This window comes from Myotis myotis, unplaced genomic scaffold, assembly GCF_014108235.1.
Source record: "Myotis myotis isolate mMyoMyo1 unplaced genomic scaffold, mMyoMyo1.p scaffold_m19_p_3, whole genome shotgun sequence".
NCBI classification, from domain to species: domain Eukaryota; kingdom Metazoa; phylum Chordata; class Mammalia; order Chiroptera; family Vespertilionidae; genus Myotis; species Myotis myotis.
Window position 1 is genome coordinate 17,790,825 of NW_023416335.1, and position 21,718 is coordinate 17,812,542.

At 43.0% G+C, this 21,718-nt stretch overlaps 3 protein-coding genes across 4 annotated transcripts in view; 1 reads left to right on the forward strand and 2 right to left on the reverse strand.

Annotated features, from left to right (window-relative positions):
* Positions 1-2,130, reverse strand: part of FUT10 (fucosyltransferase 10) — a 78,692-nt gene extending 76,562 nt beyond the window's left edge. Inside the window, exon 1 of the mRNA XM_036297474.1 lies at positions 2,008-2,130. The gene's annotated coding sequence lies outside the window, so the exon portion shown is untranslated. The remainder of the gene's footprint in view (positions 1-2,007) is intronic.
* On the forward strand, positions 1,401-11,075 carry MAK16 (MAK16 homolog). 2 transcript variants are annotated; one of them, XM_036297479.1, is made up of 10 exons: positions 1,401-1,510; positions 3,999-4,048; positions 4,139-4,248; positions 4,350-4,414; positions 4,828-4,979; positions 5,810-5,864; positions 8,417-8,491; positions 9,179-9,292; positions 10,158-10,223; positions 10,595-11,075. In XM_036297479.1, the coding sequence occupies exons 1-10, from the start codon at positions 1,496-1,498 to the stop codon at positions 10,808-10,810; spliced, it is 918 nt and encodes a 305-aa protein (XP_036153372.1). In that variant the 5' UTR covers positions 1,401-1,495; the 3' UTR covers positions 10,811-11,075. The 2 variants fall into 2 exon arrangements, with proteins under 2 accessions (XP_036153372.1, XP_036153371.1); XM_036297478.1 differs by lacking the exon at positions 1,401-1,510 and having other exon boundaries at positions 3,960-4,048.
* Positions 11,076-11,503: 428 nt separating this feature from the next.
* On the reverse strand, positions 11,504-21,668 carry TTI2 (TELO2 interacting protein 2). The gene is made up of 7 exons (XM_036297472.1): positions 20,590-21,668; positions 18,210-18,396; positions 17,598-17,690; positions 15,354-15,541; positions 15,135-15,278; positions 13,156-13,318; positions 11,504-11,871 (listed from the first exon to the last, which is right to left on the reverse strand). Exons 1-7 carry the CDS (start codon positions 21,231-21,233, stop codon positions 11,746-11,748), a joined length of 1,545 nt encoding a protein of 514 aa, XP_036153365.1. The 5' UTR covers positions 21,234-21,668; the 3' UTR covers positions 11,504-11,745.
* Between the last annotated feature and the right edge of the window lie 50 nt (positions 21,669-21,718).

Here is a 21,718-nt window from a genome sequence, read left to right on the forward strand (position 1 = left end):
ATTTGCAATATATTTGTCTAACAAAGAGTGCGTATCCAGAATACATCAAGGAGTCCTACTATGCAATAAAAGAAGAATCCAGGAAGAAGGGGGAAGGAGCCCAGGCCGGTTTGGCTCAGTGGATAGAGCACCGGCCTGATACCAGCCAAGGGCACATGCCCAGCTCGATCCCCCCCAGTAGGGGGCGCAGGAGGCAGCCAATCAAGGATTCTCATCATTGATGTTTCTATCTCTCTCCCTTCCTCTCTAAAATCAATAAAAAATATATATTTAAAAAATAAGAAAAAAAGAATATTAAAAAAGAAGAAGGGGGAAGGAAGGGGCCAAAGACTTATACAGCACTTCACAAAGAAGTGACGAGCCAATGAGTATGTGAAAAGATGCTTAACTTTTTAAAAAATATATATTTTTATTGATTTCAGAGGGGAAGGGCGAGGGAGAGTGATAGAAATATAATGATGAGAGAGAACCATTGACCGGCTGCCTCCTGTACGCCCCCTACTGGGTTCGACCCCACAACCGGGGCAGGTGCCCTGACCAGGAATCCAACGGTGGTCTCCTGGTCAAAGCTCAACCACTGAGCAAACCGGCCGGGCACGACTTTTTTTATGAATCAATGTAAACCATGGGTTTAACACATACCCCCATTATTCACATGAAAAAGTTTGATAAAGGTTAAGTGACTTGCCCAAAGATATTTCGGTAATGCCAGTTGGTTTTTATAACCTACGCTGGGCTCCAAAAATCCGTGATGAAACCATGCTGTCTAGCAGGGTGGTCCTAATTCAGAGGTTTCACCTGCCTGCAGCACAATCACTTACCACACATTGAACTGCTGTATGTGACATGCAAAGCCGGGGCCCATGCTTATTCTGAGATTGCGCCTCTCTTACTCGTTTGGTATTAAAATGGCCTTTCTTTTGAAAAACGATATGAACTAGTAAAGGTGTTTGCCCTCCCCGCCTCCGTCAAAATATAAAGCTGAAAAAAGTTGTTAGTCCTTCGAAAATATGTTTGAATTTCTAAAACCTGGACCCCATGCCCACCAAACAAGTGTCTGCGGGCGCGACGGTCTCTAGTTACCAGGACCGACTTAGAGACCCACTCACTGGGCGAAGGAGTGAAAGCAAAGTAGCCCTGACCCGCCTGCAGGGCCAGGCACCGGGAGGCCGGGGACCAGGGCGCGCCGGCCGCTCTCGGCTCCGCGCTCCCGGACTGGGCGCCTCCTCCGCGGGCTGCTCCGCGCCACGAGCCGCGCCTGCGCCCCCAGCGAGCCCGGGCAAGCCCCGCGCGACGTGAGCGCGCAGTGACGGCGGATCGAGCGGGGGCCGGGAAGGCGCGCGCACGTCCCACCGCCAGGCGGCGCTGTGCGCCAGTCTGAGACGGCGGAGCTCTCGCGGTAGGTGAGACTAAGGCGTTCCGGAAGTGAGTCGCCGGAAGAAGCATGAGTGCTTCCGGGGATCTGGCCAGCTCCGCACGCTGAATTGCCGGCACCATGCAGTCCGATGATGTGAGTCTCCTGTGCTCTGCCACCCGGGGTTTACGCAGGGTGTCTGGGTGTCTCGCAGGGTGTCTGCGTGTCTCGACTCAGAGGCGCATACTCAGCTCGCCCCCTGTCTCGTGTGGCTTCGGAAGCGAGGCTTCCGGTTTCCGGGCGTGGGGCTCTCACGTGTCTGCCCTGGACCTCCAGCCCGTGGCCCCAGCGGGGTTAGGGGGCCAGAACACCCCCCCTCAGTCCAGAGGGTCGGCGGTTGCAGCCCCTGTGCCCAGCAATGACGGGCTGTGCGTCTGGGCCTGGGGGACTTGGGGGGCGGGTGGGGGGTGGGGGGCCGATACGGCGAAGTCTCGGCATCCACTTTAAGGATCCTTTTCATGCATGTGCACCCTACTTTTCAGTCTGCTTTTGCTGGGTGTGGGTTTTTCTTTACGTGTGTCCCACTGTCTGCCCAAGTTACGGTTTTGGAAGCATCCTAGATTCATTCCTTGAGTAACGTGTAGGAGAAATACCTGCGCGCTTGCGGTGTGCCAGGATGGTGGTCATTCCTAGAGGTGTGGGCGTTAATCAGCCAGGCAGACGACCTGCTTCCCCGGAGCCCTCTGTCGGGGAGACGAGTGAACAAAAAAGAACCATTGCGGGGCCTCCCAGGGCTTTGAAAGACCAGAGGTGATGACGTAGAGAGCAGTTGGGAGGGACCAGGTCAGATAGGGAAGGTGTCCGTGAATAGAAGACCTTTGAGCTGAGATCTAGAGGATGAGAATGGCCCGCCACGGAGGGGCTGAGCTAAAAGCAGTCAGTCAGGCAGTGGGAGCGTCAAGTACAAACATCTGGAGGTAAGAGAGAAGGAATATATTCAAGGACACCAAGAGCATGTGAAGTCTTGTAAGAAGTGTTCTTAGGGGCTTTCATGGGAAATGACATCTGGTTTACAGTTGTGTGAAGTTCTCTAGTTGTGTGAAAGGTTTTTGAAGGAGAGAAAGGATGGAAGCAAGGGGACTAGAATATCACGAAGGAAGCTTCAATTAAGGCAGTCATGGCGGATATGAAAAGAAATGGATAAATGTGAGGTTTAATAGAAAAGACTTGGCGAGGGGTTAAATGAAAAAGAAAAGAGAGATCAAGGATATTTTGATTTGAACAACAGTTGAGTGGTGGTTTTATTTCTGGAGAGGGGAAGGCTGGGGGAGGAGCACAGTATTCTTTTGAGAGAGAATGGAATCGAGAGCTCCATGTGGACATGTTCATGTGTCCGATGCCTTTTAGACCGCCAAGCCGAGATGTCAGGTAGCAGCTGGCTGTATATACGAGTCTGGTGCTCAGGAGAGAAGTTTGACCAGGAAATAAAAATTGCGGAATCATAATTTAGAGATATTTAAAGCCACTAGCCTGATTGAGCTGCTACTTCTCTAGTTTCATTTCCTCTAACCTGTTTCCTTCCATCCCCTGCCAAACGCATCCTACAAAATTCCAGAAACGTTTGCTCCCTTCTTTTATGTTTGAGTTTTTCCCTTTAGCTACTTTAAAGCCTCTCCCAGTTCCTCGGGGCAGCTCGCTCAGAGGCTCTCATACAGTCTACACCTCTTTGGTACTCGGATTGCTGCATTGTGTATGTGTCTTTCTCCCTAACTAGATAGGTAACACCCTTTAAGGACTAGACCGTCCTTCATTCAACAAGTACTTGAGTGCCTCCTGTTTGTCAGGATTTGGGGATGTCGGTGCCTTACATAAATTAGTACACAATAAATGCTGAATGAATAAAGAACACCTTAGTCCAGGCCAGGTAGCTCGGTTGGTTGCAGCAGTCGCTGACCTTTTGGACCTCACGGACCATCGGTTGGCGACCGCTGGGTTAGAGCATCGTCCTGATATTCCAAGGTTACCAGTTCAATCCCTGGTCAGAGCACATATAAGAATCAACCAGTGAGTGTATCAGTAAGTGGGAAAACAAATTGATGTTCTCTCCCTCTTTCTCTCTAAAAATCAGTAAAAAATATAAATAAATAAAAGTATCAAAACCAAAAAACCACACATTAGCAGAGGATAACAATAGGATGTTTTTCTTGCCCTCAATGAAAAATTGTACATATTTCCAAAAGTCTAGACTGTGTAGCCTTTTGCACTGGATAGTGAACATTTTGAGTAGAAAAGGAAAGTTACAAAATATATAATATGATCTCATTTTGTTGAAAACATACATATAGGCATACTAGTTCTTGGAATGTATACACATACAGAAAAAGTTGAAAATATTTACAAAATAATAATGAAATATCTGGGTAATGGGTTATGGTTATTGCTAATTTGTATTTACTTTTTCTATAAGAATCTGTTATATGTGTAAAGAAAAAAGTCAGACTATTTTACAAAGCATTTTTTCCTCATTCCTCACAGAGTTCTTTCCTCAATAAAGCAGGGCACTGCCCTAGGGCATTGTTTATTGGATTAATATGCCACTTACTGGGTCAGAGCAGTTGAAATGGATTTATACTTTGTCTTGCAGGTTATCTGGGATACACTAGGAAACAAGCAATTTTGTTCCTTCAAGATAAGGTGAGTCTAGATTTGCAGCTTGGACAAAGATTCCTTTATTTACCCTCTTGGTAACCCATCTTGTAATGCTTGCTGTTCCTCGAATTCTAGAACCAAGACACAGGGCTTTTGCAGAAATGAGTACAGCCTGACTGGCCTGTGTAACCGGTCGTCCTGTCCCCTGGCAAACAGTCAGTATGCCACTATCAAAGAAGAGAAAGGTAAGGCCCAGGTTCACCTTTCATGAGAACCACTCAGCAGCTTTTCAAAGGATGTTCTTTAGTCTCTAGATAATATTAAAGGTATTTACTTCATCCCGCAGGACAGTGCTTCCTGTACATGAAGGTGATAGAACGAGCAGCTTTTCCTAGGCGGCTCTGGGAACGGGTAAGACTTGGAACATAATTTTACAATGACCATTGCTCAAGAGCAAAAATGTCACATTTTTCCCTCTTCCATGATCATCTCTAGATTAAACTTTGAAACCATCCTTATTAGGTCCCATAGTGCTGTTAACAGTGAAGACCTAATCATTTATCTTTGCCCTTCAAGCTTCCTTTTTCTTTTCTTTTTTAAATATATTTTTATTGATTTCAGGAAGAGGAAGAGAGAGATGGAAACATCAATGATGAGAAAGAATCGTTGATTTGGCTGCCTCCTGCACACCCGCTATGGGGATCCAGCCACAACCCAAGCACATGCCCTGACTAGGAATCAAACCATGATCTCCTGGTTCATAGGCTGATGCTCAACCATTGAGCCACACCCGCTGGGCTCAGCTTCCTTCATCTGTTTGATAGGTCCGGCTTCACAAAAACTATGAGAAGGCACTGGAGCAAATAGATGAAAATCTCATTTACTGGCCCCGTTTCATTCGACACAAGTGTAAGCAGAGGTTCACCAAGATCACCCAGTACCTAATTCGAATTCGAAAACTTACACTAAAGCGACAGTAAGTATTTAGATCATTTATTTATTTTTACATCAATTTTTTCATGGGTCATATGAAACAGTGTTGTGAAACCTCTAGTAATACTGTTATATTACAATAAAATTCAACGGGGTAGCCTTTTGTGGTATGCTAAGAATAAGCTTCACCTCAGGTTAAAGGCGTGCCCTTCGATTTTGCAGGAATTTAAAAACAGTATAGTACAACTTGATTATCCCCTCTCTGTCTGAAAACCAGCTTCAGAACATTCTGTTTATAACTCCCTGCAGGAACCTTAAAATGGGGGGGATTTTATTTTATTTTTTTTTAATTTATTTATTATTATTAGTTAAGGTATTACAAATGTGTCCTCATCCCCCCCATTAACCCCCAACCTCCCTTCTCGCCCCGCACACTCATGCTCCCATCCCCCTGTTGGGGGATTTTAAAATGACCTAAAAATGTGAATGAACAGGAATGTAAGAACTTTACTTTGAGTACAATGCAAACTCATTTTTAAAAGAGACATGAAATCCAGACTTAATGGAGAATATTAAAGCTGTCATTCTTCTACAACAAAGTCCTTTTAGTTCACTGAAGTATTGTTGGCATAGTGAATGTCCTTAGAAGTCTCAGAACACCTCAAGGAAACAAAAACAGCCGCATTAAAGTAGATACAAAAATGTTTGATTTTTTTTATAGCATTAGATTTATCTAGAAAATTTTAAGTATATAATCTTGCTGTATTGATCTGAATCCTACAAAATGAATTCCAATCCTTTTCTTCTCATTTTTTAAAGGAACACGTAGCACATGTACTTGAGTTTTCTGATAACGTGTTTTATTTCCCGTAGGAGGAAACTTGTTCCTTTGAGTAAGAAGGTGGAGCGGAGAGAAAAAAGAAGAGAGGTAACGTATTGTTCTGATATTCATAGTGTCTGTATTTTCGTTGAGGGTAGGGCTATATAGGTAGAAAAAGATTCAGTCACCATTGTCTGTAAACTTTTCAAGCCCTGGATAACACTAATGGATAACAGTAAAGGTTGCATAAGATATCTGATATTCTATATTCTAAGATTATGACTTTCAGGGCAGGTTAAAATGTGGGCACTTGGGGATATATGTGATGGGGAAGACATATAGAATCCCTTAGAGAGACACAGCTCCTTGCCTGAAATTCTGGAGGTCAGATGTTTCAGAATTCAGAATTTTGGTATGTCTGATCTTACATATTGCCCTCAGCAGGGTTAGAGCATTCTAATCAAACACACTAGTAGTTTTGCAGTGAAATATAAGAACGCTCATTCACATTAGATGGAATTTTTTAAATCGCTTTAATTAGATTCCTGTGACATCAGATCATATTAGGCCACTAAATTGAGGTGTGTGTTTTTCATTATTATTTTGAAATTGTTAGTAAGGAACAGACTGGAATTATTTCTTAGAAATAAACTGAGCAGCTTTGTTACCAAAGTAATGACTAGCGATGTTAATGGCCTGCTGTCCATGGAAAATCTAGTCGGGAAACTCCAGCTTTGTCACAGAGAGCAATCAGCCTCTCCACCTCGCTGATACTTTGGTCGAGCTGAATTTTCTTAGGCTTTTCAAGACCCAGGAATTAGCTTTTCCCAACAAGTCCAACCATTCATTCTAGGTATTTGCTTTACTTACTTCCTTTCTAGCAATAGACATTTACCTGATTATTTGTCAAGTTCTGTCAAGAAATAACTTTAATAATGTTGATGCTTTTGTTTCCATTAATCCATGGAGTTCTGTATCTCAAATGCATTTTATCATTGGTCTTCAAGCTTTTTTGATCACTTACCCCATCAATAAAATTTTTAGCATATGCTCCCATTATATCATTTATAAGTGTTATACATGCATACTTGCACTCATAGGTATAAGTAATTGTTTGTGATGGCCTGGTTCTTAGCTGAGTATAAATTTGTCCTTATGGGCTCTCATAATTGATAGGTATGGCAGGGATGCTTAGGGAAGTGCATTGTGATTGTTTGCTCTTTATTTTCATTCTCCACCCCCAATTGTTAAACAGGTGTTCATGCAAGTCTTTCAGAAGAAATTAAATTTTTCCGTTTATGCCAAATAATTTTGAAGCTCTCTGGAAAATGCAGATGATTTTTTAATGGTTTGGGAAATTATGTCTCCAGATTTTTAAATTGTGGGACTGAAATTTTTGTAGGAGACATGTTTTCAGCAATATCACATAGATGTAATCCTTTTCTTTCTTTCTTTCTTTTTTTTTAAATATATTTTATTGATTTTTCACAGAGAGGAAGGGAGAGAGATAGAGAGTTAGAAACATCAATGAGAGAGAAACATTGATCAGCTGCCTCTTGCACATCCCCCACCGGGGATGTGCCCGCAACCCAGGTACATGCCCTTGACCGGAATCGAACCCGGGACCTCTCAGTCCGTAGGCCAAACCGGTTTTGGCAGTCCTTTTCTTTTTAAGGTGGTCTGTCCACAATTCTTTTTCTTTAAACTCACTGGTAAAATATTCCCTTTCTCTTGAAAGAACAGATAAATATATTTCTTAAAACTCCTACTACATTACATAATACGGACAGCCATTTGTCATTTTAAAAAAGGTTGGCAAATGTTCACTCTATCGGACATATAGCTATTTGTTTTATCTAGTTCACTGTATCTGACACAACTATTTGCTCTGTGGACAGATCAAGTCACCAATGTCAGTATGCATAAAAAATATTTGTAACATTTAAGTTCTGAGTATTTTCTTCCTACATCTCACTGGATCACTCTTTGAGGTGTAAGCACCTACTTTAGAGAATGATGTAGACCACCACAGTAGACTTTTAACTAACCCATGTGCCCCAGTCTCCTGCATTGTGATTTATCTGACACTGTTCTTCATGCTAACACAGCTTCAGTGTGTAACACTTTGAAATCCTCTATGATTTTCACTAATTAATGCACAATCTTAGGCTAGGGTTGAGATGAGATTTGTATGTTTTGGTTGTAAGTGGTACAGGTTGATGCCATGTATCATTTCCTGTGAGAGATCATTGAAGGAAGAGATTTTTTTTTCTTTTTTGTATCAAGGGGTCTACTATGGTGTTAGAAAACGTAAATGAATGAGGGTCTCTGTTCCCTTTTCTGTGAGTCTGCTTCAGGATTGCTTATTTTCTAAGACACTTAAATGTATGTAGATCTACCTGCTTTGTATATCAATCAAAGGCTTTTTTAGAATTTAAAATGCTATTTATAAAAACTCTAGGAATTTTTTACATTGAAAGGTTACCAAGAAGGGTTGAGAGGTAAAGAAATACATCTTGTTGGAGAGGCAGAAGCCCCATAATAGCAAGAGGGAGAAGTGATTACATCTTCTTTCTTATAAAAACTTAATAGTTTCTTCTTCTTGTACAGGCTAGAAAATGAATACTAGTGAGGTAAATGGGTTTGCTCTTTTCTTACAGGAAAAGGCATTAATAGCTGCCCAGCTGGATAATGCCATTGAAAAGGAATTGCTGGAGAGACTTAAACAAGATACGGTGAGAAAGCTAGGAGCTTGGGGTACGGATTTTGTTTTAGGTGGTACTGTCATGCTAGGAAATGTGGGACTAGTGAGAAATGGGTCTTATTTTTAAAGGTGCTAGATGTTCACCATGATTTTATTCCTGGAACAAATAACATATGGGTCCTGGCTTCTTCATTTAAGTTCATTGATGCCAGCACATAAGATGCTTTGGTGGTTCTTGATACTCCATTCGGTACGAGACCTCTCTCGCTTTTGCCATTATTCCCAACTCCTGTTCCCAAACGCAGCAATTCCAGATCTCTGTGCAAAAACCATCGTTCTGATCCTCCTGTCTATTCTCCTCTTTTAAAGATTTAATGTCATTTATAGAGACAGTATGAATAAAAAAATTTTCTTTATTCCCCTTTATCAGCAAAATTTTACATCTGTCCTACTCCTTGGGTTTTATAGACTACTAAGTTTTAAGTGATTTTTCTTCCATCCTTCATAGAAGTTACCAGTTTGGTATTAACCACTGATTATTTAAATGTTAAAATGGGCTTTTTAAAGACACTGCCAGCTCTAGACTTGAAAATAAGATAGAAATATTACTCATCAAATTAAATATTCTCATTTCACTGAGGAAAAAGTACGCTTGTTGGACAGTGGACTTTAAGTGTGAGATTCAAATATCGTTAAAGCCAATCTGTGTGTTCTTCAGTATGGCGACATCTACAACTTCCCCATTCATGCCTTCGACAAGGCCCTGGAACAGCAGGAGGCAGGGAGCGACTCTTCAGATGCTGAGGAACAAGAAGATGAAGATGATGAGGAAGTAAGCCTTGTTTGTATTTTTGTTTTGTCCAGCAGTAATCTATAGGACTAGATCTATTTTGAGAGACAGGCTGTCATTTTCAGCCTCTTAACCAAAAGTAATGAAATGATCTTAGTTTTCTATCGTGAGGTTAATTCTGGTTCAGCAGTGGCTTCTGTGTTCTCCAGGTTCAGCTAACCAAATGTGCATTGACAATTTTAATTTTACTGATGGGCTTTCTAATATTTTTCCTGTGAAAGACAAAGGAAGAACCTTCATCATCTGTAAGAATACACCATTAAGGAACCTACTGAAAGTTACAGGGATTTAATCTTACTATTAACATACTATTTTTAGAAGGGCAGATTTAGCAAGTAGATGGTAAGCTACACAGTATACTAACTCACATAGGTACAGAAGCATACTTTTTCTATTACTAAACTAGTTTTTGATTATTTGAAATTAATAATTTTAGTTGAATGTTTGTAAATATTAAATACTGATTTCAGAAGTATTAAACTTGGAAATAGGTAGACTTGGGTTGCCTAGCAAGTAAATACTGATTCTGGTTGTTATTTATGCATTTACTTATCAAAGACTATAAAACAGCGGTTCTCAACCTGTGGGTCACAACCCCTTTGGGGGTCGAATGACCCTTTCACAGTGGTTGCCTAAGACCATCCTGCATATCAGATATTTACATTACGATTCATAACAGTAGCAAAATGACAGTTATGAAGTAGCAATGAAAATAATTTTATGGTTGGGTCACAACATGAGGAACTGTATTTAAAGGGCCAGAAGGTTGAGAACCACTACATAAAACTAGTTGTCTAGGTTGAATTTTCATCATGTATTTTGACCTAACAGTTATGTTTTATTTTAGGATGTGGGAAAAAGAGAGTTTGTGGAAGCTGATGAGGTGGATGAGAGTGACATAAGTGACTTTGAGGTGAGATTTATGGGTGACAGGAAGAAGGGTTTCCAAACACACAGAGGCAGATAAATCCTCTAGTTCAGGGGTGGGCAAACTTTTTGACTCGAGGGCCACAATGGGTTCTTAAACTGGACCGGAGGGCCGGAACAAAAGCATGGATGGAGTGTTTGTGTGAACTAATATAAATTCAAAGTAAACATCATTACATAAAAGGGTACGGTCTTTTTTTTCAATAGTTTTATTCATTTCAAACGGGCGGATCCGGCCCGCGGGCCGTACTTTGCCCACAGCTGCTCTAGTTTGTTCAAAATTGAGAGGACAGTGGCGTTTGGGGAATGAGTCTACTAGCGTCTTCCCTGCTCTTACTTCTTTACTCCCCATGCTAGGATATGGACAAGCTGGATGCCAGCAGCGATGGAGACGAGGGTGAGAAATCCTCCAGTGAGGAAGAAGAGAAGGCCCTTGACGCCAAACACAAAGGCAGAACACCCTGGAAAGGGCCCTCGCGGGGAAAGCGAGCCTATGTGGAGGTTGAGTACGAGCCGGGGACAGAGCCTGAGGCCAAGGCCACAGCCACGGGAGTCACGCTCACACGTTTTTAACGGGACTGCACACTTTGAGCTTTATCCTATCGCCATCACATGCATGCCTCGTTTTCACTCTTTGTTTTGTATGTAACACAGTATTCGTGTTTTTTATGTTTATGCCACTTCTGTAGAGCAAGAACTCTGGGGGAGAGCGGAGGAAATCCTTAAAGTTATAAACAGAGTATTTTTATAGCTTTGGAATGTGTTGAGGTGATAGCTTGACAGATGAGTTTATGATTGTAAATATATAATAAAGAGGCAATATGCAAATTGACCATCACACCCTTACAACATGCTGAGGCAGTGCCCAGAGCGGGGGCGGGGCCGGCTGCTCCCCTAGCTGCCCAGGGCCAGCCGAGGCCTGCGCTGCTGGCAGTTGGAGCAGCAGAGGTGTGATGGGGGCATCGATACCTGCCCCCTGAGGGCTCCCAGACTGTGAGGGGGGCAGGCCGGGCTGAGGGACACTCCCCCACACCTCCAGTGCATGAATTTTCATGCACCGGGCCTCTAGTTTATAAATGGTAGCCACCTTAGGTGCCCCCCCAAAAAAACTTTATTCAGAAATGTCCAGACTTCAGTTTTTTCTTGTTCTTTGCCTACTTCTTTTTTTTTTTTTTAAATATATATTTTATTGATTTTTTACAGAGAGGAAGGGAGAGGGATAGAGAGCCAGAAACATCAATGAGAGAGAAACATCGATCAGTTGCCTCCTACACACCCCCTACTGGGGATGTGCCCGCAACCAAGGTACATGCCCTTGACTGGAATCGAACCTGGGACCCTTCAGTCCGCAGGCCGACGCTCTATCCACTGAGCCAAACTGGTCAGGGTGCCTACTTCTATTAGAAGTAAAAGACAAGAAGGAAAAAGATCTAAATTATATTGTCCAGTACAAAAATACCTTTTTCTTTAAATAATTCCATTTATACAAAAAGAAAATCCTCTTCTCTTTAGGAAAGTACTGCAAAGTTTTTAGTTCCACTGTAAGGAGCGCCTTCAGAAACCAGCTGCACCTTTCTGACACACTCCACCACCTTGCTGTCTTTGCAGCTTTGGGGAATTTTAGCCAGGAGACCCTGAAACATGAAACCAAACAAGTTTTGATTTTTTTGCGGGGGGGGGCGAGGGGGTAATTTTTTTTTCCTTTTACCTTGGTTCTTCTTTCTTGGTTTCATACTCAAAGAAGGAAAGAATAGATGACACTAGGGGACAGTTCACAGAACAAGTATAACTAAGAATTGTTGGCATGTTTGGAAATGGCTCATGAAGCAGCAGCTTAATACCAGCTGAGATGAATTAAATGGGATCTAGGACTTGAAAACTGCCTGAAATTAAAGAGCAAAGATGAATCTTAATCTGAATAAACTAATAAAACAAGAAACTATGCTATCTCTAAGTATTTTTAGGATATGAATTTCTTCATGCTGCCTTACACCTTTTCAAATAAAGACTTCTAATGGAGTAAGAAATGAGGCAATAGTTTATTAAATATATATAAACACACATAGCTATTATATGCTACTAGTGACTTGGTGCATGGATTCATGCACATTGAAAGGAAATTAATTAGAAGGTGGCTGGTGGGGCGGGACTGGGCAAGACAGGCTGGACACACCCTGGAGCCAACCTCCTGCTGTCCCTCCATGATCGGCTGCACCTGGGGTTGCACTGTGGCTTGAAGGGTGTCTGTGGAATGAGTGGGGTCCCTCAGCCTGGCCTGCAGGGATTGGGCTGAAACTGGCTCTCCGACATCCCCTGAGGGGTCCTGGAGCGCGAGAGGGCCCTCTGCAAAGTTGCTGTTGTACAGGGTGTGGAACACAAATGCAAGTGTTCAGTAAACCAGATTCGGGGCCAGGAATCAAACTGGTGACCTCTTGGTTCCTGGGTCGTTGCTCATCTGCTAAGCCACACGTGGCTGGACCTGTTTTTTTTAACTGGAACAGAATTTATAAACACTTGATCATGATCCTTTTGCCCATTTTCTGTCCTAGGCCCAGAGGTATTTTCTTTTTTCCGGGTGGGGGGTGGGCGAGGGGAATATGTTCATTAATGCTGGGGACGATGAAACCAAGGAAGAAATTAGGATAGAAGAAACACGGCTTAGGCGGTGCTCTGCTTTGGCTCTCGAGAAATGTTACAGGAAAGAAGACCCCAGAGATATTTTCTAATCCTTCTGCCTTTTGAGCTGAACAGTTCTGAATACCTTTGCTCAAAGTCTATATATAGAAGGTTAGAGGGCTCCAGAAATGGAGACCTGAACCCTCCACATTCATTTACAGACTTGGCCAGACACATGAATAGCAAACGGGATTTAAGGATAATGAGGCCTAACTGAAACCACGTGGCATACTGTCCCTTACCTTCACTTGTCCTTGAGAGCAGCGGTCCAGGAGAAGCAGGCAGTCTGTGGCCTCCTCTAATAAAGCACCCTTAACAGTCTCCGGTGTAAGGCTTGAATCCCTTGCTACATCACATATCAGTTTCAAGAGAGCCTTCAGTAAGACCACAAGTCTACAGGAAACTCTGGAATCGAGAAGAAAAACTGTTCATACTCTAAATCAGGATGTTAAACTGGAGACTCCACAAATGAAGGAACTAAAGTCAAATGACAAAGAGCTGGAAGCAGAACCAGAAACCAGACTCGATTTCCTCAGGCCCCACTGTTTTCTAAGCAGCGCCCACACACACACCCTGGCCTGTTCCCCTTTGGAAGCCTGCCTCCACTCTAAGGAAACAGCCGCTCCTGAAGAGGGAGAACTGGGATTTCCCCTTACCAGGGTCCCACACTTTCGGCCAGAGAACAGGAAGTAGCCCATTATCTTTTAACTTTTATGCAGTCTCAGGCTAGAAAGTTAAAAAGAGGAAATAAGCTTGGCTTCTGGGGCTTAAGTGTCAATCTGAATTTTCTATCAACCAGTGAAACCCGCCCTATTCACTTATGCTTATTAGCCTTTCTAAGAAAATTGTGATGGTTGCACAAAATTGGAAATGTACCTAATGAACTGTACATTTAAAAATAGTATATGTTTGTGTGTATGTTTTTTCCCACAATAAAAACTAAAAAGCTTTCATGGCAGCTGGAAAGTAATTTTAACATAGTGTGAAAATATGCATAATAAACGATTATGGGCAGAAATATGATGGAAAAGTTTGCATCCCCTGCCTTAATCTAAAAAATGAAATGTTTTCCTATAATCTGTGTATTGCTTAGCCTTCTACCTGTCATCATTCAATATGTAATCTGCTGTTTCCCAAGCCCCCCCCCTCCACAATACATCACATTCACTTTCTGACCCTTAAGTTTGCTTGCCAATCTCTCTACTTTGAATCTTGGTCTCTGCTCTTTAAAGGCCTGACAGTATGAATATGATTCAGTGTCATTTGTCCATCTATTACATTCTTTAGATATTCGTGCACCTAACACCGGGTATTGTGTAAACTCTGATACGCTCAGTATACCAAAGTGGTCTTCATCCTCCTGGAGCCTATAACTCAGTGGGGAGGAAGAGTGAACAAATGCAACCTGGTTCCAAATGTGACTCAGGGAAACACTTGGGTACATTATAAAGAAATGAGATAATATGGTTCAGAATAGAGATGTATGTAGTTGAGGCACTGGACTCCAGATGAATTAAACTTTGTTATTTCATGCAAGAAAGCCTTTTGTTGCCCTGGCTCAGTTGGAGTGTTGTCCCATACACCAAAAAGTTGTGGGTTTGATTTCCGGTCAGGGCATACACCTAGATTTTGGATTCAATCCCCAGTCTGGGCCCATACAGGAGAAATCAATCCATGTTTCTCTCTCATATTTATCTCTCTCTCTTTCTTTCTCTCTCTCTCTTCCTCTCTCTCTCAAATCAAAAACAGTCTTGGGCGAGGATTTTAAAAAAAAGAAAAGAAAGCCTTCTGTTGACTTAAAATGTTTGAATACCAGTTTACTGTTCCCAATACCTACTTCAAGCCAGAGTTGCAATGCTTTCTAAGCAATCAGATTCTAACCTGGTATTCTCCTGATCACTGTTCAGTATTGTGCTATGAAGTGCTCTGGTCCCAACTGGATGTCAAAAACATTAATATGAACAAAGCTAGGCCTGTCTTTATTGAAGCACTTCTACATGGCCTTTTAAATTTAATGTGCCTATTAATCTAGAGAGATGTACACCTGAAGCAACAATGGGTACAGTTTATCTTTTAAATGACATTTTTCTCAGTTCAATAGGTATGGGAGGTATCCGTGGCATAGCCTTAACACTCTGCACTGCATGGACATCTGGTCAAGTTCTGAAGAGAAAATCTGAGTTTTGCCCCTCTCACCACACATGTCTGCTGGCTGGTATACCTGGGCCAAGTATACTGCATGAGAAGTTTTAGGGTTTCCAATGTCTTCAATCTCGCCTCCTCCTCTGGCCCATCATAAACCTCCAGATAGCCAAGGATGACTCGTTCTAGCCTCTTCCAGTGCCGGACGGTCAGGATCCCCAGCCTACAAACAAAGAGAAAATGTGACAGCAGAGGAATGAAGTCTGGAGGATGGCCAGCCAGCAGCCCGAGCACTCACCTCTTCACAAAAGCTGGCAGATTTCTCGCGTAGGTCCTGCGTAGGAGAATGCGGTGCTCTGGCTCCATGTGGGTCAGGATCAGCTGCAGGACCTCATCACAGTGTGTGGTGGGTCGAGCTGCACCTCCCTGCCAGTGCAGGCCTTTCTCCAGGACTGGAAACAGATCCAGCAGACACAGCAACACAGCCTAGCAGAGAGCAATGGGCAGGAGCTGTGGCCATCCATTCGCATTCACAACCCTCTCTGAGGTTTCTAGCAACGTTAATAATCTATTAATGTAATGTCATAAAACTCTAAAACATACTCGTTACAATACATTCAGTGTATATTACTTTATATTTTTTAATCTCTTTTTTTTTTACATTATCTCTATCTGACAGTCCCAAATAAGTTAATGCTTTCTCCTCAGGACTGTTCTTTGCTAAGCTATCAAATGGGAAGGCAGCTGGGACTTTAACCCAAATTTTAGGAGTCTGAGTCTATTGTCACTGTATTACTAAGTCTAAGTAATACTTACATGTACTTAAAACAAAACTGCTTCTAAATAGAATCTAAGATGGTCCTCATTTGTGTCCAATTGGACCACTGTATCTGAGGATTCAGTGTTTAGGCAATCCCTTCTATCTCTTCTGGCTCTTTGGTTTTCTTGTAGTTTTTTGGTAGTGTTTTTTTCCTCTCGAACACCATCTCAAGAGTCCTAACTTTTCTAGTTGTAAAGTACCTGGATTTTCAATGCCTAGAACAGTGATGGCGAACCTTCTGAGCTCGTGTCAGCATTTTGAAAAACCCTAACTTAACTCGGTGCCGTGTCACATACAGAAATTTTTTGATATTTGCAACCATAGTAAAACAAAGACTTATATTTTTGATATTTACTTTATATATTTAAATGCCATTTAACAAAGAAAAATCAACCAAAAAAATGAGTTCGCGTGTCACCTCTGACACGCGTGTCATAAGTTCGCCATCACTGGCCTAGAATAATATTTAAAAAAGAAAGGTGGCAAAGTGAGGGGTTAAGTGTGGGTAGGCATAAAATAAGAAACATGGTGCCAGCCTGTGTGGCTCAGCATTTGAATGTTGACCCAGGAACCAACAGGTCATCAGTTCAATTCCCAGTCAGGGTACATGCCCGGGTTGCAGGCTCAATCCCCAGTAGGGGGCATGCAGGAGGCAGTTGATCGATGATGTTTCCTCTCATTGATGCTTCTATCTCTCTATCTCTCTCCCTTCCTCTCTCTCTAAAAATCAATAAAAACAAATTAAAAAAAAAAAAGAAATATGGTTATGCCGACCTCTAATTTTATGTAACTTGTTTATAACTTGTTCCTTCTGTTGTGAGAATATTCTCCTCCTCCTCCCCATCAAAACTCCTATTTATCCTTCATAAGCAAATACCACCTCCTCTGGAATCCTCCTAAAACCAGCACCAAACCTGGCTAGCTGCTTATTGCTGGACACCCACTGCACTTTATACAAACCTCCTTTAATAGATTATCACTTTATACTGTAGACCAGGGGTCCTCAAACTTTTAAAACAGGGGGCCAGTTCATTGTCCCTCAGACCACTGGAGGGCCGGACTATAGTTTAAAAAAGAACTATGAACAAATTCCTATGCACACTGCACATATCTTATTTCGAAGTAAAAAAACAAAACGGGAACAAATACAATATTTGTATTTGCATGTGGCCCGCGGGCCGTAGTTTGAGGACCCTTGCAGTAGACATATGTATAAACATTTATATTCACATAAACATCTCCCAAAGGGTCTCTGGCTCTAAGAAATCCTGTCTGATTCATTCACTCTTGGAACCTACAATGGTTACTGGCACACAGTAGGTATTCAGTTTCTATTGGAGGAAAGAATAAATGACACTAACACATCCAACATACAAGGGATTTCAAGTGTGTGTGTGTGTTTATAATAAGTCAGCACAAAAGACACTTAAATTAATAAAAATAGAACTTTTTCAGACATAAAGTTGCCAAGTGATATGTAATTGACCCAGATAAAGAAAAAACACTGGCTTTTCTGTGGGTACTCAAGGATGTGGATGGTGGCTTGGTATGGAGATTTTTTCACCAGTCACTGCTGCCTTCATATTTTCAGCTTAGCAATGGCTTTTAGTTATCATCCTCACTCTCCAAGAAAATGTCTCTCAACTATTCTTATTCACATAATGCCACCTGCCACTCAAATTTGAGAACTTAGACTCAGTTACCAACAAATCTTACAATTACCTGAATGAGGTGGTGCTCCGGTGTGTACAGATGGTTGAAAAGGGCATGGTATAGGACCTGGGCCCTGTTATACTGGAGCAAATCAGCAGCTGGCTGCAATCAGACAAATCACCCAATTAAAAGAAAAGTTAGCCACGGCAGGCAAATGTTGATAATTTAAAAAATTGAATTATGGGTATATGGGATCCATTATACCACTCTCTCTACTTCTGTGTGTATTTTAAAAGCTCTATGACACACAGTTAAGAAAGAAATATACAAACTTCCTCGAGTTATAGCTTGCACATCTGAATATAACCCCTGCCAGTTTTTTGATCCTTGAAAGTCAACTGTTAATTACTCAAATCTTTCAGTTTGAAAGTGGCCTATATGCACAATAATAGCCCATGTTTCTTATATATATTACCTATGAGATATAACCTCTACTAGGTTGGCAGATGGAATGAATATAAAGAGAAAAAACATAAATAAGTGAATTTAGTCACATAACTGTAATAATAGAAAGTTAGTTAATAAGATACAAACATACTAGTAGGCAAAATAAACTAGTGACATCATGGATGGGGAACAGCCATATGACTCAGTCTGTCCATCAGAGCAGAGGCTGCTTACCACATTAAGCACAATGTGATGGAGGCAATGGACACCCAGGACTTTGTTCTCAATTTGATAGTCATCTGAGATGAGCAAGGATGGGGGAAGTATCCTTTCTAGATGTTGGTTCAGCCAGGGTCTAGTGACCTGTTGCAGAGTCCAGGAGAAAACATGTTTGGTGGCAGGGTTATTCTTCCAGGATTCCCTAAGTGGGAATGTGAAGCCAAATTAAGTACAGTGGCATGGTGTTAACTAGCAAAGAAAATTAAGCTAAACAGAATATGCCCTTGTCAATGAAAAAAATACATCCCACATAAGGTAACGCCTGATGTTCATACATACATTTTAAGACTTAAATCAAAATAACTTACAGAACTTACACTACATACATTTAACATTTACCCAGAGCTCTGAGTCTAAAGCTTATCCAATGAGAAGAAGCCATTCATAAGCACAGCAATGCAAAGGATCTGTGGCAATGGTGATAAGTGGCTACAGTGAGGATATGTTGAGAAGGGAGAGATAACTAATAAAAATGTCTTCAGATTCTTTTTTTTTAATATATTTTATTGATTTTTTTTTTACAGAGAGGAAGGGAGAGGGATAGAGAGTTAGAAATATCGATGGGAGAAAAAACATCAATCAGCTGCCTCCTGCACACCTCCTACTGGGGATGCCCTTGACCGGAATCGAACCTGGGATCTTTCAGTCCACAGGCCGACGCCCTATCCACTGAGCCAAACCGGTCAGGGCTGTCTTCAGATTCTTGTTGCTGTTGTTGTTACTATTATTATTATAAGGGAATCAAAATTTGAACAGCAGTTTGTAAATCTGAACAGCAAGTAATGAGTTTACACACATTACTCAACTAATCTTCAAAATAACTGTAACAGGCAGTATTACCTTTATGTTACAAATAATAAAACTGAGGATCCAAGAGATTATTTGACCTGGTCCTACTCAGAAGCAATAAAAGGAAGCACCACCAGCCTCAAAACTAAGCCTTTTAATTCCAAGTTCCTAGTACAATGACAGCTGTGCACACAGTTTTCTATTACTGCAGTGCTACGATACCCTTGCAGCACATTAGGTCCAAACATCCATGAGCATCTTTGGTCCATGCCAAGCAGCCCGACATTTGGTCCTGTCAACAATGTCCACACTTAGCAAATGTCCCTGGGCCCAAAGAACCCACAACATTTATTTATACTCCTGGTTTGCAGGATTCATACATAAAATACTATCACATTTTATTGGTCCAATAATTGTGTTGTGCCTGTATTGCCAATAATAACCCTTCTCCACTAGACGGCCTTGCTGGTCCTAACACATGGGGTTAGGGAGATGAGCTAGCATGAACCAAATGTCTTGTGGACGTTTTGGAAAAGACCACATTTCAAGAACCTTTTGGCTAAATCAAATGTCTCCATGGTCATCTTGGACAGGAACAAATGTCCACTCATCACAAATACTAACACACAAAGTAGCAAGTGGAAACTCACAACATGATACTTTATCTAGCCCTAACCGGTTTGGCTCAATGGACAGAGCATCGGCCCTGGACTGAAGGATCCCGGGTTCAATGCCGGTCAAGGGCATGTACCTTGGTTGCAGGCTTGATCCCCAGTTGGGGGCGTGCAGGAGGCAGCTGATGGAGGTTTCTCTCTCATTATTTATAATTCTCTATCCCTCTCCCTTCCTCTCTATAAAGTGTTTAAAAAAACAAGTGTTAAAAAAGAGAAAGACAGAATAAAGATTATTTTTTAAAAAAATACTTTAATAGCAATCTAAAGCCTATATTTTTCATCCCAAACACTGCTTCCATATCTAATAACTATCCCTCCCTATCTACTAGTGATGACTTTCAAGATCCCTACGTTCAAACTACAAGTTTAAATCCTCTCCACGCTCCCACCTCCGTCTTATTTCAGAAAGTTCAATCTAAATAAATGAGACAGAACTTCCCATTTCCAGGGTAGTCGTCAGGAGAACCGACAAGAACACTTGAAAGTGGAGTCTGAAGACTTGCATGCTAATGTCAAATTTACCACTAGCTGCTTATGTCATTTATACATTTTATTGATTTTTTTACAGAGAGGAAGGGAGGGAGATAGAGAGTCAGAAACATCGATGAGAGAGAAACATCAATCAGCTGCCTCCTGCACACCCCCCACTGGGGACGTGCCCGCAACCAAGGTACATGCCCTTGACCGGGAATCGAACCCGGGACCCCTCAGTCCGCAGGCCGACGCTCTACCCACTGAGCCAAACCGGCCAGGGCAACTTATGTCATTCATAGAGACCCAACCTTTCTGGGCCTTAACCGCCTTTGCGCTCTCACATTCTCAAACAGCCTGCAGTTCCCCCCTTGGCCCTTTCTGCAGGGGTAGGTACTTACTTATTCAAATCGGGCTGGAGAAGCCCCAGTATCTCAGCAAACCTCCCTTTCTCGCCTTCGTGTTCCCCGTGGAGGAAGCCTGCCACAGAACCACACTCAGTAACGCGCAGCAGTAAGGCCAGCACCTCTCTTGCAACCTCCCGAGCCCCCGGCCTGGTCCACGGCTGCTGCAGACTGTGTGTGATGGCAAACACATAGATGGGTCCAGCCAGGTGGCGCAGGCCTCTCTTCCACGCGAGGCAACCCGGGGACTCCTTGGCCGACTCCACTCTCCTCAGCAGCTTAGTGAACAGCAGCCCAACCGCCGCCGCCTTCTCGGCCACCGCAGAGCACCCATCCGCTCCGCCTTCCTCCTTGCGGGGCGCTGCATGCTTCTCCAGGGCGGCTGTCACCGCCCCCAGCGTCCCGGGCGCTCCGCCGAGCGGCGTGTCACTCCCCGCAAATAACCGATCGCACCCCGTGGCCTCCAGGAGAGCGCTGAGGTCCTGGAGAGCTGCATTCCTGGCGCTGCCCCGTCGGGACTCCGGGCCGGTCAGGCGGTGCAGGATCTGGGACAGGGCCTGTCCGAGGTCAGAAGCAGGGCGCTCTCCGGGCGGGGAAGAGCCCTCCCGCGGTGGAGGCTGCGGAGAGCCCTCCCGCTCCATTCCCGACCGCGGCGAGCGAGGGGCCGGGCTCCCCGGGGCACGAAGATGGAGGCGAGAGGGGGATCCGCTCAGGAGGCACCGGAAGCTGGACTTCTCCCAAAGAACAGAACTAAAACCAAATCAAACGACGAGGCATCTAGGCGAAGGGAGGGCGAGTCTAACCAGCCCAAGAGTCAAGTGTGCGTCAAGGAAACGACGCAGGGAAGGGAGAGCGACCTCTCCGGGGCCAGTAACAGAATCTCCGACTCTCAGCAGAGAAGTGGGGGGGTTACTCTCGCCTTCCTGAAGACTCAAAAACAAGCAGACAAAAACAAACCCTAAAGCTAGATACGGAAACGGATGCCGATACCTGCAGCCCTTGCACACCTGCAGCCTGCCCTGCACCTCTTGAGCCTATCCGGACGCGAATGTACCTAACGTCGTTGCCGTAAAGCACAAGGCTAGCTTCCTCCAATGCTACGTCAATGCTTCGTTATTTCACGACA

Coding starts and splice junctions, on each gene's coding strand:
- MAK16 (XM_036297478.1), top strand. CDS start 3,975: ATGGATTTATACTTTGTCTTGCAGGTTATCTGGGATACACTAGGAAAC. Junction 4,049..4,138: donor TTTTGTTCCTTCAAGATAAG/GTGAGTCTAGAT, acceptor CTCGAATTCTAG/AACCAAGACACAGGGCTTTT. Junction 4,980..5,809: donor AAACTTACACTAAAGCGACA/GTAAGTATTTAG, acceptor TATTTCCCGTAG/GAGGAAACTTGTTCCTTTGA.
- TTI2 (XM_036297472.1), bottom strand. CDS start 21,233: ATGGAGCGGGAGGGCTCTCCGCAGCCTCCACCGCGGGAGGGCTCTTCC. Junction 13,319..15,134: donor ATGCAGTATACTTGGCCCAG/GTATACCAGCCA, acceptor TCTCGATTCCAG/AGTTTCCTGTAGACTTGTGG. Junction 11,872..13,155: donor GCTCTCAAGGACAAGTGAAG/GTAAGGGACAGT, acceptor TTCATGTTTCAG/GGTCTCCTGGCTAAAATTCC.